An 18,962-nucleotide genomic window follows, 5' to 3' on the forward strand; every position below is an offset into this window, starting at 1 on the left:
TTACAATAGTCTTACATTCTTATTTTGTTAGACAGAACTGGTCATCACTTACAATAGTCTTACATCCTTATTTTGTTAGACAGAACTGGTCATCACTTACAATAGTCTTACATCCTTATTTTGTTAGACAGAACTGGTCATCACCTACAATAGTCTTACATCCTTATTTTGTTAGACAGAACTGGTCATCACTTACAATAGTCTTACATCCTTATTTTGTTAGACAGAACTGGTCATCACCTACAATAGTCTTACATCCTTATTTTGTTAGACAGAACTGGTCATCACTTACAATAGTCTTACATCCTTATTTTGTTAGACAGAACTGGTCATCACTTACAATAGTCTTACATCCTTATTTTGTTAGACAGAACTGGTCATCACTTACAATAGTCTTACATCCTTATTTTGTTAGACAGAACTGGTCATCACTTACAATAGTCTTACATCCTTATTTTGTTAGACAGAACTGGTCATCACTTACAATAGTCTTACATCCTTATTTTGTTAGACAGAACTGGTCATCACCTACAATAGTCTTACATCCTTATTGTGTTAGACAGAACTGGTCATCACTTACAATAGTCTTACATCCTTATTTTGTTAGACAGAACTGGTCATCACCTACAATAGTCTTACATCCTTATTTTGTTAGACAGAACTGGTCATCACTTACAATAGTCTTACATCCTTATTTTGTTAGACAGAACTGGTCATCACCTACAATAGTCTTACATCCTTATTGTGTTAGACAGAACTGGTCATCACTTACAATAGTCTTACATCCTTATTTTGTTAGACAGAACTGGTCATCACCTACAATAGTCTTACATCCTTATTTTGTTAGACAGAACTGGTCATCACCTACAATAGTCTTACATCCTTATTTTGTTAGACAGAACTGGTCATCACTTACAATAGTCTTACATCCTTATTTTGTTAGACAGAACTGGTCATCACTTACAATAGTCTTACATCCTTATTTTGTTAGACAGAACTGGTCATCACTTACAATAGTCTTACATCCTTATTTTGTTAGACAGAACTGGTCATCACTTACAATAGTCTTAGATCCTTACTTTGTTAGACAGAACTGGTCATCACTTACAATAGTCTTACATCCTTATTTTGTTAGACAGAACTGGTCATCACTTACAATAGTCTTACATCCTTATTTTGTTAGACAGAACTGGTCATAACTTACAATAGTCTTACATCCTTATTTTGTTAGACAGAACTGGTCATCACTTACAATAGTCTTACATCCTTATTTTGTTAGACAGAACTGGTCATCACTTACAATAGTCTTACATCCTTATTTTGTTAGACAGAACTGGTCATCACCTACAATAGTCTTACATCCTTACATTTGTGTTTATTTCCATCTTGTTATGTATTACGACATCTAGACATTGATTATCATTCAACATTTATTTTTTTTTACGACATCAATTTTGTTCTCTACTTCAACGTCATTGTGTGCAACTGTCCACTCAGAGAATGATCAACACTTGCCCAGGCCAGGCCGAAGGATCAGAGGCGCAGTCATTTTTAGGGATGATTTTAACTCTATCAACCCAGCAAACTGGGATTACGAGATCTCGATGTATGGGGGAATGGTAATTAATTTTTACAAGTAAATCTTCCTTCCAGGTGGTTATGTTATTAGTGAATGTTTTTACAGACAGGACTCCAATACAAACAATTCGTCTGGAAAGCAGACTATTTAATGTAGGATTAGGTCATGAATGAGTGTTTGTCAATACTGAATTTAGGTTTACAATGCAGTTAACAAAAATCTATCACACTTTTTTTTAAGTGTATTGTGGGAATAGCTTAATATAATTAGTGTTGACAGCTTTATATTCTGACATTTAAAACAATATTTAGCTGAACAATGCAGTTCATGTCGTTTTTCATTTTTATTTCCCTTTACATAACAAACTTGTGCAAATATTATATTGCATCAGTTCTATTGATATAGATGTATATAATGGAGATGTTCACGTTAAACAATTTCATGGACGCCACACAAACTTTCATGTCGCCAACTAAACAATAACTCTGATCTATGATCTCTAAGCCTGAAAGTAGAGAAACAATAAACAGAAATACATTTATAACATTAGTAGAAACTCTGATCATTAAATTAGTCTCCCATAATAAATTGTACGACAAATGTTGTTTCCCTTTGTTTACTATTTCAGACTTGGGAGTTTCAGGTCTACACCAACGAACCAAGAAATGTCTTCACAAAAAATGGAATGCTTTATATACAACCGGTAATTGGATTAGAGATGTTAAGTTGAGTGAACACAGAGTGATAAAAGAGTTGAGTGGACACAGAGTGATAAAAGAGTTGAGTGGACACAGAGTGATAAAAGAGTTGAGTGGACACAGAGTGATAAAAGAGTTGAGTGGACACAGAGTGATAAAAGAGTTGAGTGGACACAGAGTGATAAAAGAGTTGAGTGGACACAGAGTGATAAAAGAGTTGAGTGGACACAGAGTGATAATAATACAGTTAAGCTGACATCAGTGGTGTTAGGACCACAGCGTATTGACATCTCAAAAGATAATACTGAAAGACACTGTCGATGTCGTAATGACTGAGGAAGGAGAAGATGTTTGTCATCCATGTCTGAGTGTCTTCATGTCTGAGTGTCTCCATGTCTGAGTGTCTCCATGTCTGAGTATCTCCATGTCTGAGTGTCTGCATGACTGAGTGTCTCCATGTCTGAGTGTCTGCATGACTGGATTTTATTTCTTAGTTTACGTTTATGTCGGCTGTGCTGTAACTGACGTAACTGACGCCCAGTGCATTAGACCGAGATTAACCGTTACAGAAGGCCTGGACACTGACGTCAGACCTGTGACGTGGTAACCAGGTGTTGGTCTAAACTGCCCATAGTTGTTGCGATGTCGCTTTTCAGTGTTCAGACCTTCTAAAACGATTTGTCTCGATAAGACAGCCCATTGGTCAGCCGTGTCTACACTTCCGGGCGCACTTTTTTTTTAACACTAGAGTGCAATGGACAGCACGCACACACACAAATACAACGTTGATAACGATCATGTTTTGAATTGCAGAGACCTGAGAGTTTCCCACAATGGGGAGTGGTTTGATGAAGATTTTTTTGTCCTCCCCAGTATCAGAAATGCCACACGACGCGCTCCTCAACTACGACGTCGGGGGACGGGCTAGATAGAGTCGAGCTCATGGGCGCGAAAGAGACGCCCGACTCAGCTTGCGAAGGCCGTGCCAGTCAACCCAATTATGCCCATTAGAGAGACTCGCGAATCAGCCGAGTTCCAGGAGAACCCGACCAACCCTCTAGTTGGTGTCCAGCGTTATCCGCTTTTCGAAGAACCCGTTAGGTCTCTTACTCATCGTTGCCCCGGGGCCCCCCGGGGGGGGGGGCTGGACATAACCCTTTTGTTGGACTTTTACACTTGCCGACTGCTCATTCATCAGTGGCAGAAACCAGTACCCTTGGCCACCCCTCTTAAGAGCAGGGTGTTCACCCGGAGACCACGATGACGTGGTACTGGAACGCTGGGGAATTTTGCAGAGACAGAAAGTTCCAAGATCTCAAGACTTAGCTCCCAGAACGAAATTTGTTTTTCATTTCATTTATCAGTGATGAGAATTTAAGCATCAGGAGATATAACATACACGCAATATCTGAACGTGACATAATTGCATGGGTTATTGTTTATTATGGTTGATTTGAGAGAGGCGAAGAGTAGTCTTCATTCTTTTATGGTACAAAACTTCCCAAGGCAAAGTCACTGGTGGAAGTTATAAACATGAATTTAAGTGACCAGTTTTTTTTTGTCTGACTTCAAAAAAAATGAAAGTTCCTCTTTCAGACCTTGCGATCTATAGGGCAGATGATGTAAAGATCATCTGTTTCTGTGGCCTACGGTTAATGGGGGTGTCATGTAGCCATCACAACGACCAGCCAACTTTTAGGCGCCTCCGCGGTGTCTAATGCAGATAAACCAAAGGAGGTCACACTCAACAAAATCCAACAACACTGGCGAAAGGTCGATCAATCAATATAAGTCCGTTTACCCTGATACTGAACAAGAAGTTTACTAGCAACGAAGGGAACCATCGAATGTCAGTTAACTCTCTACGTTCATAACAAGCTTCTAAGGCGTCCTAAAGTAGTCTGTTTATATCGGCTTATGTTTTGCTATCTCCCCCTAACACCTAGTCACGTCATTGTCTCAAGTCAAAACTTCCCATATTTCCGTGACAAATAGCTAGTTCCTAATCGTGCCTTTCCCCAAAATAAAAAATCCCAGTCATGGCCAGGATTCGAACCTGGGACTTTCGGTTCGGAAGCCATGCGCTTTACCACTTAGCCACCCCCGTCAGACTTAAGAGTGATTTATGATTCCGTGAATGATATTAAATATATCAATATTCTCATAGCCTACAATTGTTTTCATTGTTTGTTACAGACCCCAACAATAAGTGATCCCAGATTTGATGATAACTTTCTTCGCAACGGAGTCATGGACGTGGCAAGTAAGCTTCACTTGGTGCCAGGACATGCACAATGTCTTAGTTTCTATTGTCTCCATGGTATAAGCTTAGCTCCTTTCTGTTGACTTGTTACAAATGAAATGAGGTTGCTTGTAAGAGTACCCCATGTTACATAGTAATGGGGATTGATTCTACAAGAGCACCCCACTCAATATAACAAAATTTTGATCAATTAATTTTCCTATTAGCGGGTATAGCTAAAAATATTCAATTAGAATTATAGCTAGATTTAGGTATTTAGATCAAAAGGTCAGTGTTAAAAGTGTGCTGGCACGTTCGTCCAGAGGTGTACTGGTCCCTTCTTGTACTGCCTAGGTTATTAGGTATAACCTCCAGGTATACCATTCAACTAATGTACGCAACAAAAGACTTTACAAAGTCGCAGGTAAATATATGTACAAAGTTTATTTGCATGAGTAAAATAAATGTGTAAATACATGGCCATCAACTCACAGGCCGACACAACAAAAAGTAAACAAATGATACTCAAAAATAATATGGCACACAGCCCTAGTCATATGTTACATTATCGTCACATTCTGGAGAATACACATTTACAAGAGTAAAATAAAGGTCACAGGCCTCAGGTCAACACATGACCACTTTTGACCATTATGGGGTTACAAGCTTCAGGCTGACACTAGCCACTTTTAGCCAAAAAAACAAAAACAAAAGGGTCATGATGAACTATAGGCTTCAGGGAAACCTATGAGCCTACAAGCTTCATAGAATCCCACCTATAGACATCCGTTTGGTAAAGCCCATCTGATGATTTAACACAGGTTGAATCCCTCAGAGACAAGGCTATAAAATATGTAAAGTCCATCTGATGATTCAATACAGGTTGAATCCCTCAGAGAAAGGTTACAAAAATATGTCACGTTTGGGAGTACTCAGGATGCAGAACATCAGGGTAAAAAATATACTGCCTGGAAATCATTTGAGGCTATATCTACCAATAAATACATTATATAAAATACAATAATACTAAAGATATAATAATAATAATAATTTTATTTATAAAGCGCTGTTAACAAACGAAATGTAGGCCCAAGGCGCTGTAACAACATTACAAATATAAACATGAGAGCTAAAATGACAGTTAATCTAAAAAAGTTTTAAACAGATAGGTCTTAATGTTCTTCTTAAAAGTGGTTGTAGCATGTTGTCTGTCTGAGATCAATGGGGAGTGAGTTCCAAACCTTTCGTCCGTGAACTGAAAAAGCACGCAGACCGTAGCTTTTGAGGGAGAAACGTGGCACTACTAAAAGCGTTGAGTCCATTGAGCGCAGGGCTCTCTGGGGGACATATGGAGTAATCAGTTCGCTAAGGTACAAGGGCATCTCATTGTTATATATACACTGATGACAAAGTGTGGCGACCTTGTAATCGATTCTCGTTTTCACGGGAAGCCAATGGAGCGTGCGCAAGAGCGTAGTAGCAGAATCTTGTCTAGTTTTTTTAAGGACTATTCGAGCGGCGTTGTTCTGTATACGTTGCAGCTTGGCTATTTTGTCATCAGGTATACCTGCTAGCACACATATACTTAGCCCAAAGATCTCCAGAGCAGGGCACACTTCTCCGAGTACCCTATGACACACGACCACTAACAGAAAAAAAAATACTATTCACAACACACGTCAAGTGGTCAAGCTGGTAACTCAGGAGCAAGTGGCAACTAAGCACAGTTTGCAAGGCCTTTTATAAACTACATAAGGGGAATCACTCCTAACTTTACAAGTAATCAAAAATAGTTAGTTCCCCATTATGTCACATGACTCAAGAAGTGAAAACGACACGTGGTTAAAGCTTATTACTTATCAGAACAACAGCTCTTAAATAAAATACAATACATTCAACATAATGTTTATTTAAGTTTTGGTTGCGGGACATTTAAGAACCAAAGAGAGGAGAAGACGGCGAAAAAAGCACTTCACTTGACCCCTAGTGGACAACGGTTTTGTTTGCGTTATACGTAATAAAATATACAGAACTTAACTAGGTCTGTGTACTCAAAGGAAATGCTGTATTCTTTCATTTCAAGACTCGCAAACAATGACTTATTATTATTTTATTTATATTATTATTATTATTATTATTATTAAATTTTATTTATATGTTAAGAACAGAGAGACTGAATTAATGTCCTATATTTCCATGCAGATATTTGGGGTTACTGTACAAACAAAAATAATTATGGCTGCCATCGAGAAGGCAAGTTCGGCCTGCTGCCTCCGGTCATGTCTGGTAAGATTATGAGCAAGCCAACCTTGAGATATGGCATTGTGGAGATCAGAGCAAGGATTCCGAAAGGAGATTGGCTCTGGCCAGGTACATGTGTTATTTTAAATTGTTATTTACAATGAGAACAAAGTGCAAGGTATTCTGCCAGGTCTCTTGTGACACTGTGAAGCGTAGCATTATTGTTCTGTATCAGAAATAGAATTTATAACTCAAGTGGGACAAACGTGGATTGTATAAATGATTATGAATCACGTGACAGGACGAGAGAACCTGTGACTATAAAGCTAAATTAGTCATCCTCCTGTAGTCGTTGAGCAGTCAAAACGTAGATCAAGTCAATGTTAACGGGAATAACGCCATAGTTATTGCAAGGCTCCCTGTATCATTCGTTGAATATAACCTTCTGGTCACGTGAACTACGTGATGACGTATACCGAACAGGTTATTCCTGCATAAAAAGTCTTGCAGCATTCTAGTTCTTTATTAGGTTAGATATCATTTTATCACGCTGTGCTGTTTGAAGTATTCGGATTCATTAGGTCGATTTCACTTTCTGGACATAAAGAGATCTAATTGTAACTTATATTAGACTTAACATTGTGACGAAACGGTCCGTGCTATTATTCTACTTTACTGTAAACAAACATATGTGTGTCTCTGTAACCAGGTGAGTCTGTCTTATTGAACGTTGGAAGGAAGGAAATTCGTTCCAGTTTTTAATTGACAAGTCAATGTATTACATACTACATACAAATACACAAATACGTCTATGATCCTGTACATTAAAATAATGTAAATGAATTTCTCACATTTATATTGGTTCTCCTGCACCCGCATTAATAACATCTCTTAATCACTTGTGTCTGAATGGCACAAACCACTTGGATACCTATCAAAGGCCCGAGATCGAGTCCCGGCTCTAGAAAAGTTGTTAGCTAAAGGCAGCACTGAGAATTTCTATTTGTTACCCTCTCCCCCATGTCTATAAAAGATTGAACCAGAGCGCACTGAACATCCTATAGCTGGAAAGGTACAAGGTATTTTTTAAACTAATTCTTTTCTTAGACTAGATCTAGTAGTAATGATAAAGATTTGTAGCAATTGTTCGAAATTAAGAACATTTCAAAAGAGTTTGAAAAACAATTTCCCGACGCTGTATAGATGTGTGTGTGTTATTAATTGCTTAACTAGTCTACGAATCCAAGACTGTACCATAAACACATTCTTACAGTAACTTATAATTAATCCTAATTAATCTATAATTAACACCCATACTTCTACTTCGTCATCTACTGTTCAACAAGTGTTACTGGTGTCCCAAGATTTACTTGATGTCGAATTTCGGTGAGATTTAAATTTCATGTCTGTAGGCCGTTTAGTCCCCTCTGTGGGGGTATCTAAAAGTTAGCGAAGTAAAGAAGGTGGAGAGAGAGAGTAGCAGCCAACCAGTTAAAGCCCCCACTCACGCCACGGTGAGAACAGATTGGCTGGAACGTTGACTTCTAGAATAACTCTAGTGTTTAGTCTAAAGAAGACAGTATGTCATCATCAACTCATCAGCACCTTTCACGTGACATTCGTCTTAGGGGTCATGTGATGCACTCTTCCCGGTCAGCAGCTTCAGGATATCTGTCCATTCTTTCCCTTTGTCCAGCCAGCTTGTCTCTTGACGAGCCATTCCTAGTGCTCCCTGCACTGTAATGACACTTGATTGAAAGGGAAAAGGTGTACATCTTAGGTCATGCATTAACGTTGTTGCTCTTTCCATACACTAGGCAGTCCGATTATCCATAAGCAATAGATTTATGTAGGTCAGTGTGTTAGTCTATATCTTTATGAATGATTGTATATAAAACTACTTATAGACTCACGCTCTTGACAACAGGTATTTCAATGCTACCAAGACAAAATGTTTATGGAGAATTTCCTCGTTCAGGTCAAATTGACATAATGGAGTCTAGAGGTGAGGCTTTGTACGACCATATTGTATTATTTAGTCAGGTAAACATGAGAAAGTCACAGAAACACAACTGGAGAGTCAGGTAAACATGATAAAGTCACAATAACACAACTTTAGAGTCAGGTAAACATGATAAAGTCACAATAACACAACTGGAGAGTCAGGTAAACATGATAAAGTCACAATAACACAACTGGAGAGTCAGGTAAACATGAGAAAGTCACAATAACACAACTGGAGAGTCAGGTAAACATGATAAAGTCACAATAACACAACTGGAGAGTCAGGTAAACATGATAAAGTCACAATAACACAACTTTAGAGTCAGGTAAACATGATAAAGTCACAATAACACAACTGGAGAGTCAGGTAAACCTGATAAAGTCACAATAACACAACTGGTGAGTCAGGTAAACATGAGAAAGTCACAATAACACAACAGGAGAGTCAGGTAAACATGAGAAAGTCACAATAACACAACTGGAGAGTCAGGTAAACATGAGAAAGTCACAATAACACAACTGGAGAGTCAGGTAAACATGATAAAGTCACAATAACACAACTGGAGAGTCAGGTAAACATGATAAAGTCACAGAGAGGTAACCGAGTGATTGCGCACTTTAAATGTAGATCTAAAGAAATAGCAATTCAGGTCTTATAGGAAATAAATAGTAAACATGAAAATTTAATGATTAGAAGCTTAATGCCCAAATATACTGAAGGCTTTAACTTGAGACATAAAATAACAGCACAATTAGACTTGCATGTGTCAAGGGCCCGTAGTGATGTCATACTGTTCATAAGTACCTAAGAGTGATCCAATGACCCCTATATTATTGTTGTTAAGAAAAAAAAAAGTAAAGTACCCACCCCTTTCAGACCTTGAGATCTATAGGGCAGATGGTGTAAAGGTCATCTGTTTCTGTGACCCACTGTGACAAGTTGGATTCAAGATTTGGCCGTTTTGGGTGTCTAGGGGATTTTATAGTTTGAGAATCCTTACTTGCACATATAAACTACAAGCACAGCGTTATAATGCAGGCAACAAATACTATATTTAGATGTAAAATTATGTACAGTTTATTATACAAAGGATAGTTAAAAGGTAAAATGCTGTACAGATGCTAGAATGGGATCTAGCGTATTTACATTAGGAGACTATCATCATCAGATATTAGAACCAAATGGTCTGAGTGTCATTAGGCTGGTTGCTTAGCTTTTGGTCCTGTGCTGCACTGGTGAGACTGGTGTGGCTGATACTGATGCTGTCTGCTGGTGGGCTGGCGTAGTGGATCCAGGCTCCGTGTGCAGTCCAACTTGTATGGTTGCAGAGCTAAGCTGCGTCTACCAATCAGTTAAGCCAGTGACGAGTCTGTGGCTAGCGTTGTTACTTGGACTCTTGAAGGATGAGTAGGTCTGATGTCTACAGATCTGGTGCCAGCAAATCTGCTATCAGCTTTAGGTTGCTAAGATTTCAGGCGGATGTAGCCTATAGATAAAAGCTGCAACGATATGATGTGATAATCGGCTTAGCCATAATGATAACACTGGGTGGTAGATGTCTTTCCGTGAAGGACATCTTCAGTCTTATGTAGAGAAACTATAAGCTAGTTTCTTAAATATCAAAGGGAACCAACAAATGAATAAAGTGTCCCATCAAGGGAGATAACAATAATAATGGGGACTCCCGTAAAGGGAAATAACAAACAGTAGTAAGTGACATATGATAAGTAATACAGGTGACGTTCACCAATCACGGTGAGTAGCAAGTACATACATCTCTGAGATAAATGAGATGACAGGGGAAGGAGAGATCAACGTCTGATACTCGCCCATGTTCCCACATAAGTAAACATAGAGCATAAGTAGATACATACTCAGCAATAAGACATGTTTACAGAAATGCTTTGATAACTCCCTGCCAAGGAATTAATCAATGATGATATATTAAAAGCTCGTGCCGAGCGCTAATATATCAGAGTTAAATTAATAATAGTTAAAGAGCTAAATACATCTGGTAAGAATTGTTAATAGAATCTAGTCCAGATGGCTTGAACATTTAGCCACAAAGTCATGATATAAAATATAAGTATACAGTAATCTACTTACATTATCCATGATAAGAATGCACAAATATATACACACATAATGTAGTAATAAATGCACAAATATATATATACATTACTAAGTAAAATGGTTCTCAAGCACGTTACTAAGTTACATACCACCAATCCAAAGTGAAATAAGGGAATGAAAATAGTCTAGAGCTCAAGCAAGAGTTAGATGTGCTCCCTGTGGGCTCTCCAGCGTGAATGAGATCGGACGATGAAGTTTGTCCATATACACGTGGATAGAAGGGGGGGGGTGAGTGGCGGGAGATAAGTGCAAAGGTGGTCTAGACTATCTGGCGTCTTTGACAAAGAGATCCTCGCTTGACCGTGACGGCGTTTCCGGGGGATAGACATTGCGCGAAGGCGCGAGTTGAAAGTCCAGGAAATCAGCCCAGGTGGTCAGGTGGATTATGAAGGGGAGATTATCAGAGCTCGGCACATCAAGGGAGATTATACCTTGATAAAGCTAGTGCCAGACGAACAGCGTTGCTCGAGGCGTTGAGTTGAATGGGTACTTTGAAGTGACCAGCCGCTCCCGGAAGGAGGGGGGTCAACGGATGTTTGCCACGATAGATGGAGGGAGTGTACTCTTGTCAAGAGTCTAGTGTGACACGTATCAAGGTGGGGATAGTCAAATGTGACATCGCTGCCATAGGGGGTGGGATTGGATTGAAGGGGTGGTGGTTGTGTTTTTAGCGCTTAAACGCTAAATTAGAGCAATTGATGATTAATAGCGAATACATAAATTAATTAAATGCTTAGACCTGAGTGATACCTCGAGTGAGCTAAAACGGTTCGTCACAACCCTCCCCGCGTAAGATAGGTCTTGGTTAAAAGATCTATAAAGTGCTCACGTTGGTATCGCTCAAGTTTCGTCTACTGTCGGTCGTAGCATTTAAGAAAACTTTCCCAGTAGTTAAGAGGTTGCCAAGGTCCAGAGGGGTGTCCGTCCTAAGGGTCCGCTGTCGCCTATGTTCTGTCCGCAGGCGGATTGCCACGTGGAAGGGGCAATTCTTGAAACCTGGGGTAATAGGCCGGGTTGATAGGATTGGGTACATCTCCTTCTTGGGGCAGACCAGTAAGTGGGATAAGTGTTATGGCGGAGTGCCCAATGCGCGTACGTTGGACGGGGCTTATCTCTAAAGCCATAGTGAGGCGTTTCTTCGTGAGTGCGATTGATCGGCTTACCTCTAATTTTCCTGACACGGTCAATGTCAGGGAAGAGTGGCCTTATAGGGGGTGTGGAGCTGTGATGAGGCCCACTTTCACGAGAGTGAAAGTTCACTTTCTTCTGTGACTTCCTGGCAGGATCAGTGCCAGGCATTAGTGGTTTGATAGCTGAAGAGCGGGAGTTACAAGAACTCTCACGAGTGCAGGTATTTCGCTTACCTCGTGACTTCCTAGCAGTGCCAGTGCCAGGGTGGCGCGGCTTGAGCTTGGCTGAAGAGCCAGTAAAGGGTTTGTTAGAGTGGCGACCAGGGCTTCCAACCAGCTGGTTGCTGCCACGTTTCTGCTTTGTCATTCTACCGACAGGCAGAGAGAAGTATGGTTTATTGACAACTCCTAGAGGTATGTACCTGGAGCCTAGAACAAAGTCGTATACTGGCGAGTCCATGACTACTGCATCAATGGTGCCATGTACCATTCTACGTGGACCCGAGCGATAGGATACACCTTCGGAGGAATGCCACGGTCTAGAGATTGAACCGTCACTGATCCACCAGTGAGATCCGATGGGTCGACCAGTGCTTTGCTGATGACAGAGCTCACCTCACATCCGGAATCGAATAGTGCCTGGACAGGAGATCCGTTAATCAGAATAATCTCTACCCCAGGGGGTGATATGATGGGGTGAGGCGGTATCGGTTGGGTAAGGCCACAAGCAATGGGTTCAGGGGCCACGGTCAGCGCTGATATGACGTAATAGTCCTCCTCTTCCTCATCAAGAGGCGATGGCTGATTATGCAAAGAGGGTTCAGGGAGCTCAGTCATGGCTGACACAGTACGTGGGGCCTGATGCTGTCGATTGGGCCTGTGATCACTCGTGCTGTTCCGGTCACGGTGATGGTTATTGGTCTGGCCATGTCGAGGCGGGTGGCTTCGTCTGTCGTAGCTAGTAGGCGTGGCTGGTCGTTGGATTGGTGCTTTTTGGTGATGAGGTTTAGTAAAAGGAGAGGGTTGGCTAGAAGGAGCGTGTTTGTTGGAAGAAGTGGGCTGGTCCTCTGGTTTGTCCGAGGCTGAGGTTTTGCTTTTGATGTCCTTAACGTCTTTGCGGGCAGTCGCGTACCGGTCTGCAGCTGAAGCTATGTCGGCTGGTGTAGCGGCTTGCTGCTCCCTTACAAAGATTTTGACCTCGTTAGGCATGCACTCTAGCAACTGCTCTGCGAGTATGAGGCTCACTAGGCCGTCCAAAGTCTCTGGCAGTTCGCTAAGAGTGTGCCACCTCTTCAGGTATTTGTCCAACCTGTCGCAGAGATTACCGTAGGTCTCTCGGCGCTCTAGGCGGGATGTCCTGAATTTCTTTTGGTAAGCCTCGGCAGTCAGCTCGAATTGGACGAGTAGCGCCTGTTTGAGGGCTGCGTAGTCTTCTCGCTGGCCGGAGGAGAGTTTAGAGTATACTTCATAGGCTTTGCCTCGGAGGCATTGGGATAGCCGGAAGCACCATTTCTCCTCTGGCAGACCGTAGTAGCTCGCAACTTCTTCGAAGCGGACAAGATAAACTTCGATGTTTTCTGTCTTGTCGTCGAAGTGCTCCATTGGCATGTGGGGTAGGCCGTTTGAGGAACTTTGCTGGGAGGCAGGGCTAGCCGGGCGAGATCCGGAGGAAGCTTGACTGGCGGTTCCGTTCTCTTTCTCCGCGGTTATCCTTTCTCTCTCAGTTATTTGTTTTTCCCTTTCCCGCTCCGTGATTTCCTTTTCTTTAGCTATAGCTATAGCTACTTCAGCTTCCCTTTTCTCTCTTTCCATAGCTATTTCATGTTCCCTTTTCTTCTCCTTCTCCAATTCTGCCCTCACATATTCTTTCTGCTTTGCCTCATCGTCATATATGACGGCCGCGAGTTCTCTGAGTTCAGCTATTTTTTGTTTCATGTCAGAGTCCGCTTTAGAGCGTGTGCCACTTGCCATGGTGGTGAGGGGTGCTAGGATGGTGAGGGGTGGGTAATGAAGGGGAAAAGCGGAAGGTAGAGTAAGAGGTGGAGACGATGATGGAGATGCTGAAAGCAATTACTTAAGAGTTATAGGAAAGGTGGTATCAGCCTTTGTTTGGTGCTTAAGAACCTGTAAAAGAAGTACAATTACAGCAATACAAAATTAGAAAATTAAAATAGCTCTGAATGACACTCTTTAGTCTTGTGCTCTAACAATGATGATGGTTAAAATACTGGGGAGTTGCCTGCTGTGCTTGCAGTATTAGTTGGGTAAATCCCGGACGAGGCTCGCCATTGTGACAAGTCGGATTCAAGATTTGGCCGTTTTGGGTGTCTAGGGGATTTTATAGTTTGAGAATCCTTACTTGCACATATAAACTACAAGCACAGCGTTATAATGCAGGCAACAAATACTATATTTAGATGTAAAATTATGTACAGTTTATTATACAAAGGATAGTTAAAAGGTAAAATGCTGTACAGATGCTAGAATGGGATCTAGCGTATTTACATTAGGAGACTATCATCATCAGATATTAGAACCAAATGGTCTGAGTGTCATTAGGCTGGTTGCTTAGCTTTTGGTCCTGTGCTGCACTGGTGAGACTGGTGTGGCTGATACTGATGCTGTCTGCTGGTGGGCTGGCGTAGTGGATCCAGGCTCCATGTGCAGTCCAACTTGTATGGTTGCAGAGCTAAGCTGCGTCTACCAATCAGTTAAGCCAGTGACGAGTCTGTGGCTAGCGTTGTTACTTGGACTCTTGAAGGATGAGTAGGTCTGATGTCTACAGATCTGGTGCCAGCAAATCTGCTATCAGCTTTAGGTTGCTAAGATTTCAGGCGGATGTAGCCTATAGATAAAAGCTGCAACGATATGATGTGATAATCGGCTTAGCCATAATGATAACACTGGGTGGTAGATGTCTTTCCGTGAAGGACATCTTCAGTCTTATGTAGAGAAACTATAAGCTAGTTTCTTAAATATCAAAGGGAACCAACAAATGAATAAAGTGTCCCATCAAGGGAGATAACAATAATAATGGGGACTCCCGTAAAGGGAAATAACAAACAGTAGTAAGTGACATATGATAAGTAATACAGGTGACGTTCACCAATCACGGTGAGTAGCAAGTACATACATCTCTTAGATAAATGAGATGACAGGGGAAGGAGAGATCAACGTCTGATACTCGCCCATGTTCCCACATAAGTAAACATAGAGCATAAGTAGATACATACTCAGCAATAAGACATGTTTACAGAAATGCTTTGATAACTCCCTGCCAAGGAATTAATCAATGATGATATATTAAAAGCTCGTGCCGAGCGCTAATATATCAGAGTTAAATTAATAATAGTTAAAGAGCTAAATACATCTGGTAAGAATTGTTAATAGAATCTAGTCCAGATGGCTTGAACATTTAGCCACAAAGTCATGATATAAAATATAAGTATACAGTAATCTACTTACATTATCCATGATAAGAATGCACAAATATATACACACATAATGTAGTAATAAATGCACAAATATATATATACATTACTAAGTAAAATGGTTCTCAAGCACGTTACTAAGTTACATACCACCAATCCAAAGTGAAATAAGGGAATGAAAATAGTCTAGAGCTCAAGCAAGAGTTAGATGTGCTCCCTGTGGGCTCTCCAGCGTGAATGAGATCGGACGATGAAGTTTGTCCATATACACGTGGATAGAAGGGGGGGGGGGGTGAGTGGCGGGAGATAAGTGCAAAGGTGGTCTAGACTATCTGGCGTCTTTGACAAAGAGATCCTCGCTTGACCGTGACGGCGTTTCCGGGGGATAGACATTGCGCGAAGGCGCGAGTTGAAAGTCCAGGAAATCAGCCCAGGTGGTCAGGTGGATTATGAAGGGGAGATTATCAGAGCTCGGCACATCAAGGGAGATTATACCTTGATAAAGCTAGTGCCAGACGAACAGCGTTGCTCGAGGCGTTGAGTTGAATGGGTACTTTGAAGTGACCAGCCGCTCCCGGAAGGAGGGGGGTCAACGGATGTTTGCCACGATAGATGGAGGGAGTGTACTCTTGTCAAGAGTCTAGTGTGACACGTGTCAAGGTGGGGATAGTCAAATGTGACATCGCTGCCATAGGGGGTGGGATTGGATTGAAGGGGTGGTGGTTGTGTTTTTAGCGCTTAAACGCTAAATTAGAGCAATTGATGATTAATAGCGAGTACATAAATTAATTAAATGCTTAGACCTGAGTGATACCTCGAGTGAGCTAAAACGGTTCGTCACACCCACAACGACTAGCACAACGACCAACCGACTTTACTTTTCCCCAACTAATGTCAGGTACCCATTAGAGCTGGACTCGAGGTGCCCATTTATCCCGAAGTTAAAAATGCTAGTCTTCACCAGGATTCGAACCAGGGACATCGGTTCGGAAGTCAAGCCCTCAGCCACACGCCTCGCGTTATTAATGTTAAATGGTTTGCAACGTAGAAATAAACAACGAATCTCCTATAAGCTAACAAATATATCCGTTGGAAAGATAAATTTTTTTTATGTACTTTGAAAACTACCAACTCCAAGTGCTGGCGTTCAAATGTTCACTTACTAATGTTTTTACACTTTCATCCTTGTGTGGAAGTTAGAAGTTAATTAGTTTGATTGGAGCCATTTTAAAAATTTATCTTTTTATTTCTTTCGTTTATTTATAATGTAGGCCTACATTTCATAGACTTATATGTATATATAGATAAGTCTTTGGTACATTTAGTCAATATTTTAAAGTTGGCATTAACTTTTCATACACTTGCACTATACCAGTCACGTGGTGGAGAGTGAGCCAATCAATATTCTTCTTTTAATTGTCTTTTCATTATTTCCCTCTCTCTCTCTCTCTCTTTCTCTGTGTCTTTCTCTCTATTTCCAGTTCGCTTTCTGTTTTACACTTCTGTTGTGTGTGTTTAGAAAGACCTAACTACTGCTTCACTATTCAGGCAATCCTGGTCCGTATGGCGTCAATTCATTCAGCAGTACCCTGCATTGGGGTGTAGACTGGAAGAACGACCGATGGCAGTTCACTACAGTAGACAAGTAAGAGAGTCAGATCACAACATATGAAATAAACATAATGTTGCATATATCTTCAACATAATAATATCTAAAAATAAATGTTTGTGTATGAAGCCAGAGCAAGAGATTCCCTTTGCGATATGTTCTAAAGATCAGTCTTGGAGACACACATTTGAAGACAATCCACGCAGATGAAATGAATTGTAGACCTACGCCTCCAGACCACTCTGTTGTCCTTCTTCTAGACCTGACTCCTATGTAGTGTCAATCAGGAAAGTAAAATGGACTGGCCTGGGACACTTCCGGGGAAGCACTGAAAGAAAACTAAATTTCATAGAATAGAGAGCACAAGCCCCCACCCCCATCTCTCAAAAGTCCTGGATCCGCTTCTGAACACAAACAAGGTCTTCATGTCAATTATAGAGATCCAAATAATTAATCTTTAAAAAAAAAAACTGATAGAGAACATCTCTGATAGTGTTTAACATTTGTTAGTATTAGGGCCCAAAATAATTATACGGATTTTGACCAGCGTCATCAGGTCCAAATTTGGGCGGTAAATCTCTGTTCTAATTAGAGTTAGATAAGATTCTTTCCAAAAATGTCTTGCAAAGATTTTGCTTCTAATTTGCTGGGCTTTGAGATCTTTCGGTACCCATGCACTTTGTGTCTTGTCCAGGCAAAGCTTTCTGAAACTTGATTTTCACGGGAAAAAACGTATTATTCATAGCACGACTAAAGCTATTAGCGAGGTATCATGATCAATAAGTCCCAATCGCACGTATAATGGTCAATGTTAAGTGTGATTTGACGTAGTATTATAATATTACACATGAGACTGGTTACTATTAATGTATCGCGAATGTCGTAGAATGCTGGGTTCGTGCTTCCTGGAGTCACACGTGACATTTGACAAACATAGATATTACAGACGGACTTAAATCCACTTTGGCAGACAAAATATAAAGTTTATTTGATGACAATAATAATACTGCACTTCTTGGCAGTGACATGATCCAATAAGAAACAAAGTCACATCCGCATAACAGCGGGTATCAAATAGATCCAACATGTCAAACTCTCCAAAATAGACTTCAAGTAACGTCCGCATCACAGCGGGTAACAGATACTTCAATAATAATAGTACAGGATAGTAACTACTAGAAATACATGTCTCAAGTGTCCACTGGCTTCGACTGTCCAAAAGATATTACTTAACTCAAAATTACTATTTGACTCTTTAAGTCACTACTGTCCAGACCGGACCAAAAGGATACTACTAGACGGACTAAAAGTCCATGTAGTCATCCTTACTTCCTGTTTCGATATCAGGAGTTTCACGTGTCTTTTCAACCTCTTAACCTGAGGTGAACTTTTAACAGGCATTGTCAACCGAGACTGTGACAATAATACTAAAAAGTATGATCAAAAAGTCCTAATCATTTATCGCACCTGAATTGACGAAACAAATTCTAAGGAAGAAGACTATACTGATAAATATTCATTTGTTCTAAAGGAGAGGCAACTCTTGGCACGAGTCGTTTCATACGTGGAGACTTGAGTGGACACCTAACAGTATGAAGTACGTACCAGTTTTCTAAGAATAACTAAGTAGTGGACTATACTATGTTACAATAATTGTTCATGCACTCTGTAGTGCATTCTATTTAGTCAGTATTAGTGTTGACTAGTTTTTGTTGCTATTTATTTAGTCAGTATTAGTGTTGACTAGTTTTTGTTGCTATTTATTTAGTCAGTATTAGTGTTGACTAGTTTTTGTTGCTATTTATTTAGTCAGTATTAGTGTTGACTAGTTTTTGTTGCTTTTTATTTAGTCAGTATTAGTGTTGACTAGTTTTTGTTGCTATTTATTTAGTCA

At 40.5% G+C, this 18,962-nt stretch overlaps 1 protein-coding gene across 2 annotated transcripts in view; it reads left to right on the top strand.

The window, feature by feature from the left end:
- Positions 1–18,962, top strand: part of LOC106064155 (beta-1,3-glucan-binding protein-like) — a 40,216-nt gene that overhangs the window by 11,870 nt on the left and 9,384 nt on the right. The window contains exons 5-11 of one of the 2 annotated variants that reach the window (XM_056034637.1): positions 1,498–1,619; positions 2,208–2,282; positions 4,474–4,597; positions 6,722–6,889; positions 8,688–8,765; positions 17,008–17,104; positions 18,600–18,665. In XM_056034637.1, coding sequence (XP_055890612.1) covers positions 1,498–1,619; positions 2,208–2,282; positions 4,474–4,597; positions 6,722–6,889; positions 8,688–8,765; positions 17,008–17,104; positions 18,600–18,665 — 730 coding nt within the window. The remainder of the gene's footprint in view (positions 1–1,497; positions 1,620–2,207; positions 2,283–4,473; positions 4,598–6,721; positions 6,890–8,687; positions 8,766–17,007; positions 17,105–18,599; positions 18,666–18,962) is intronic. The other variant, XM_056034638.1, reaches the window with a different exon arrangement.

Source organism: Biomphalaria glabrata, chromosome 7 (genome assembly GCF_947242115.1).
Source record: "Biomphalaria glabrata chromosome 7, xgBioGlab47.1, whole genome shotgun sequence".
NCBI lineage: Eukaryota > Metazoa > Mollusca > Gastropoda > Planorbidae > Biomphalaria > Biomphalaria glabrata.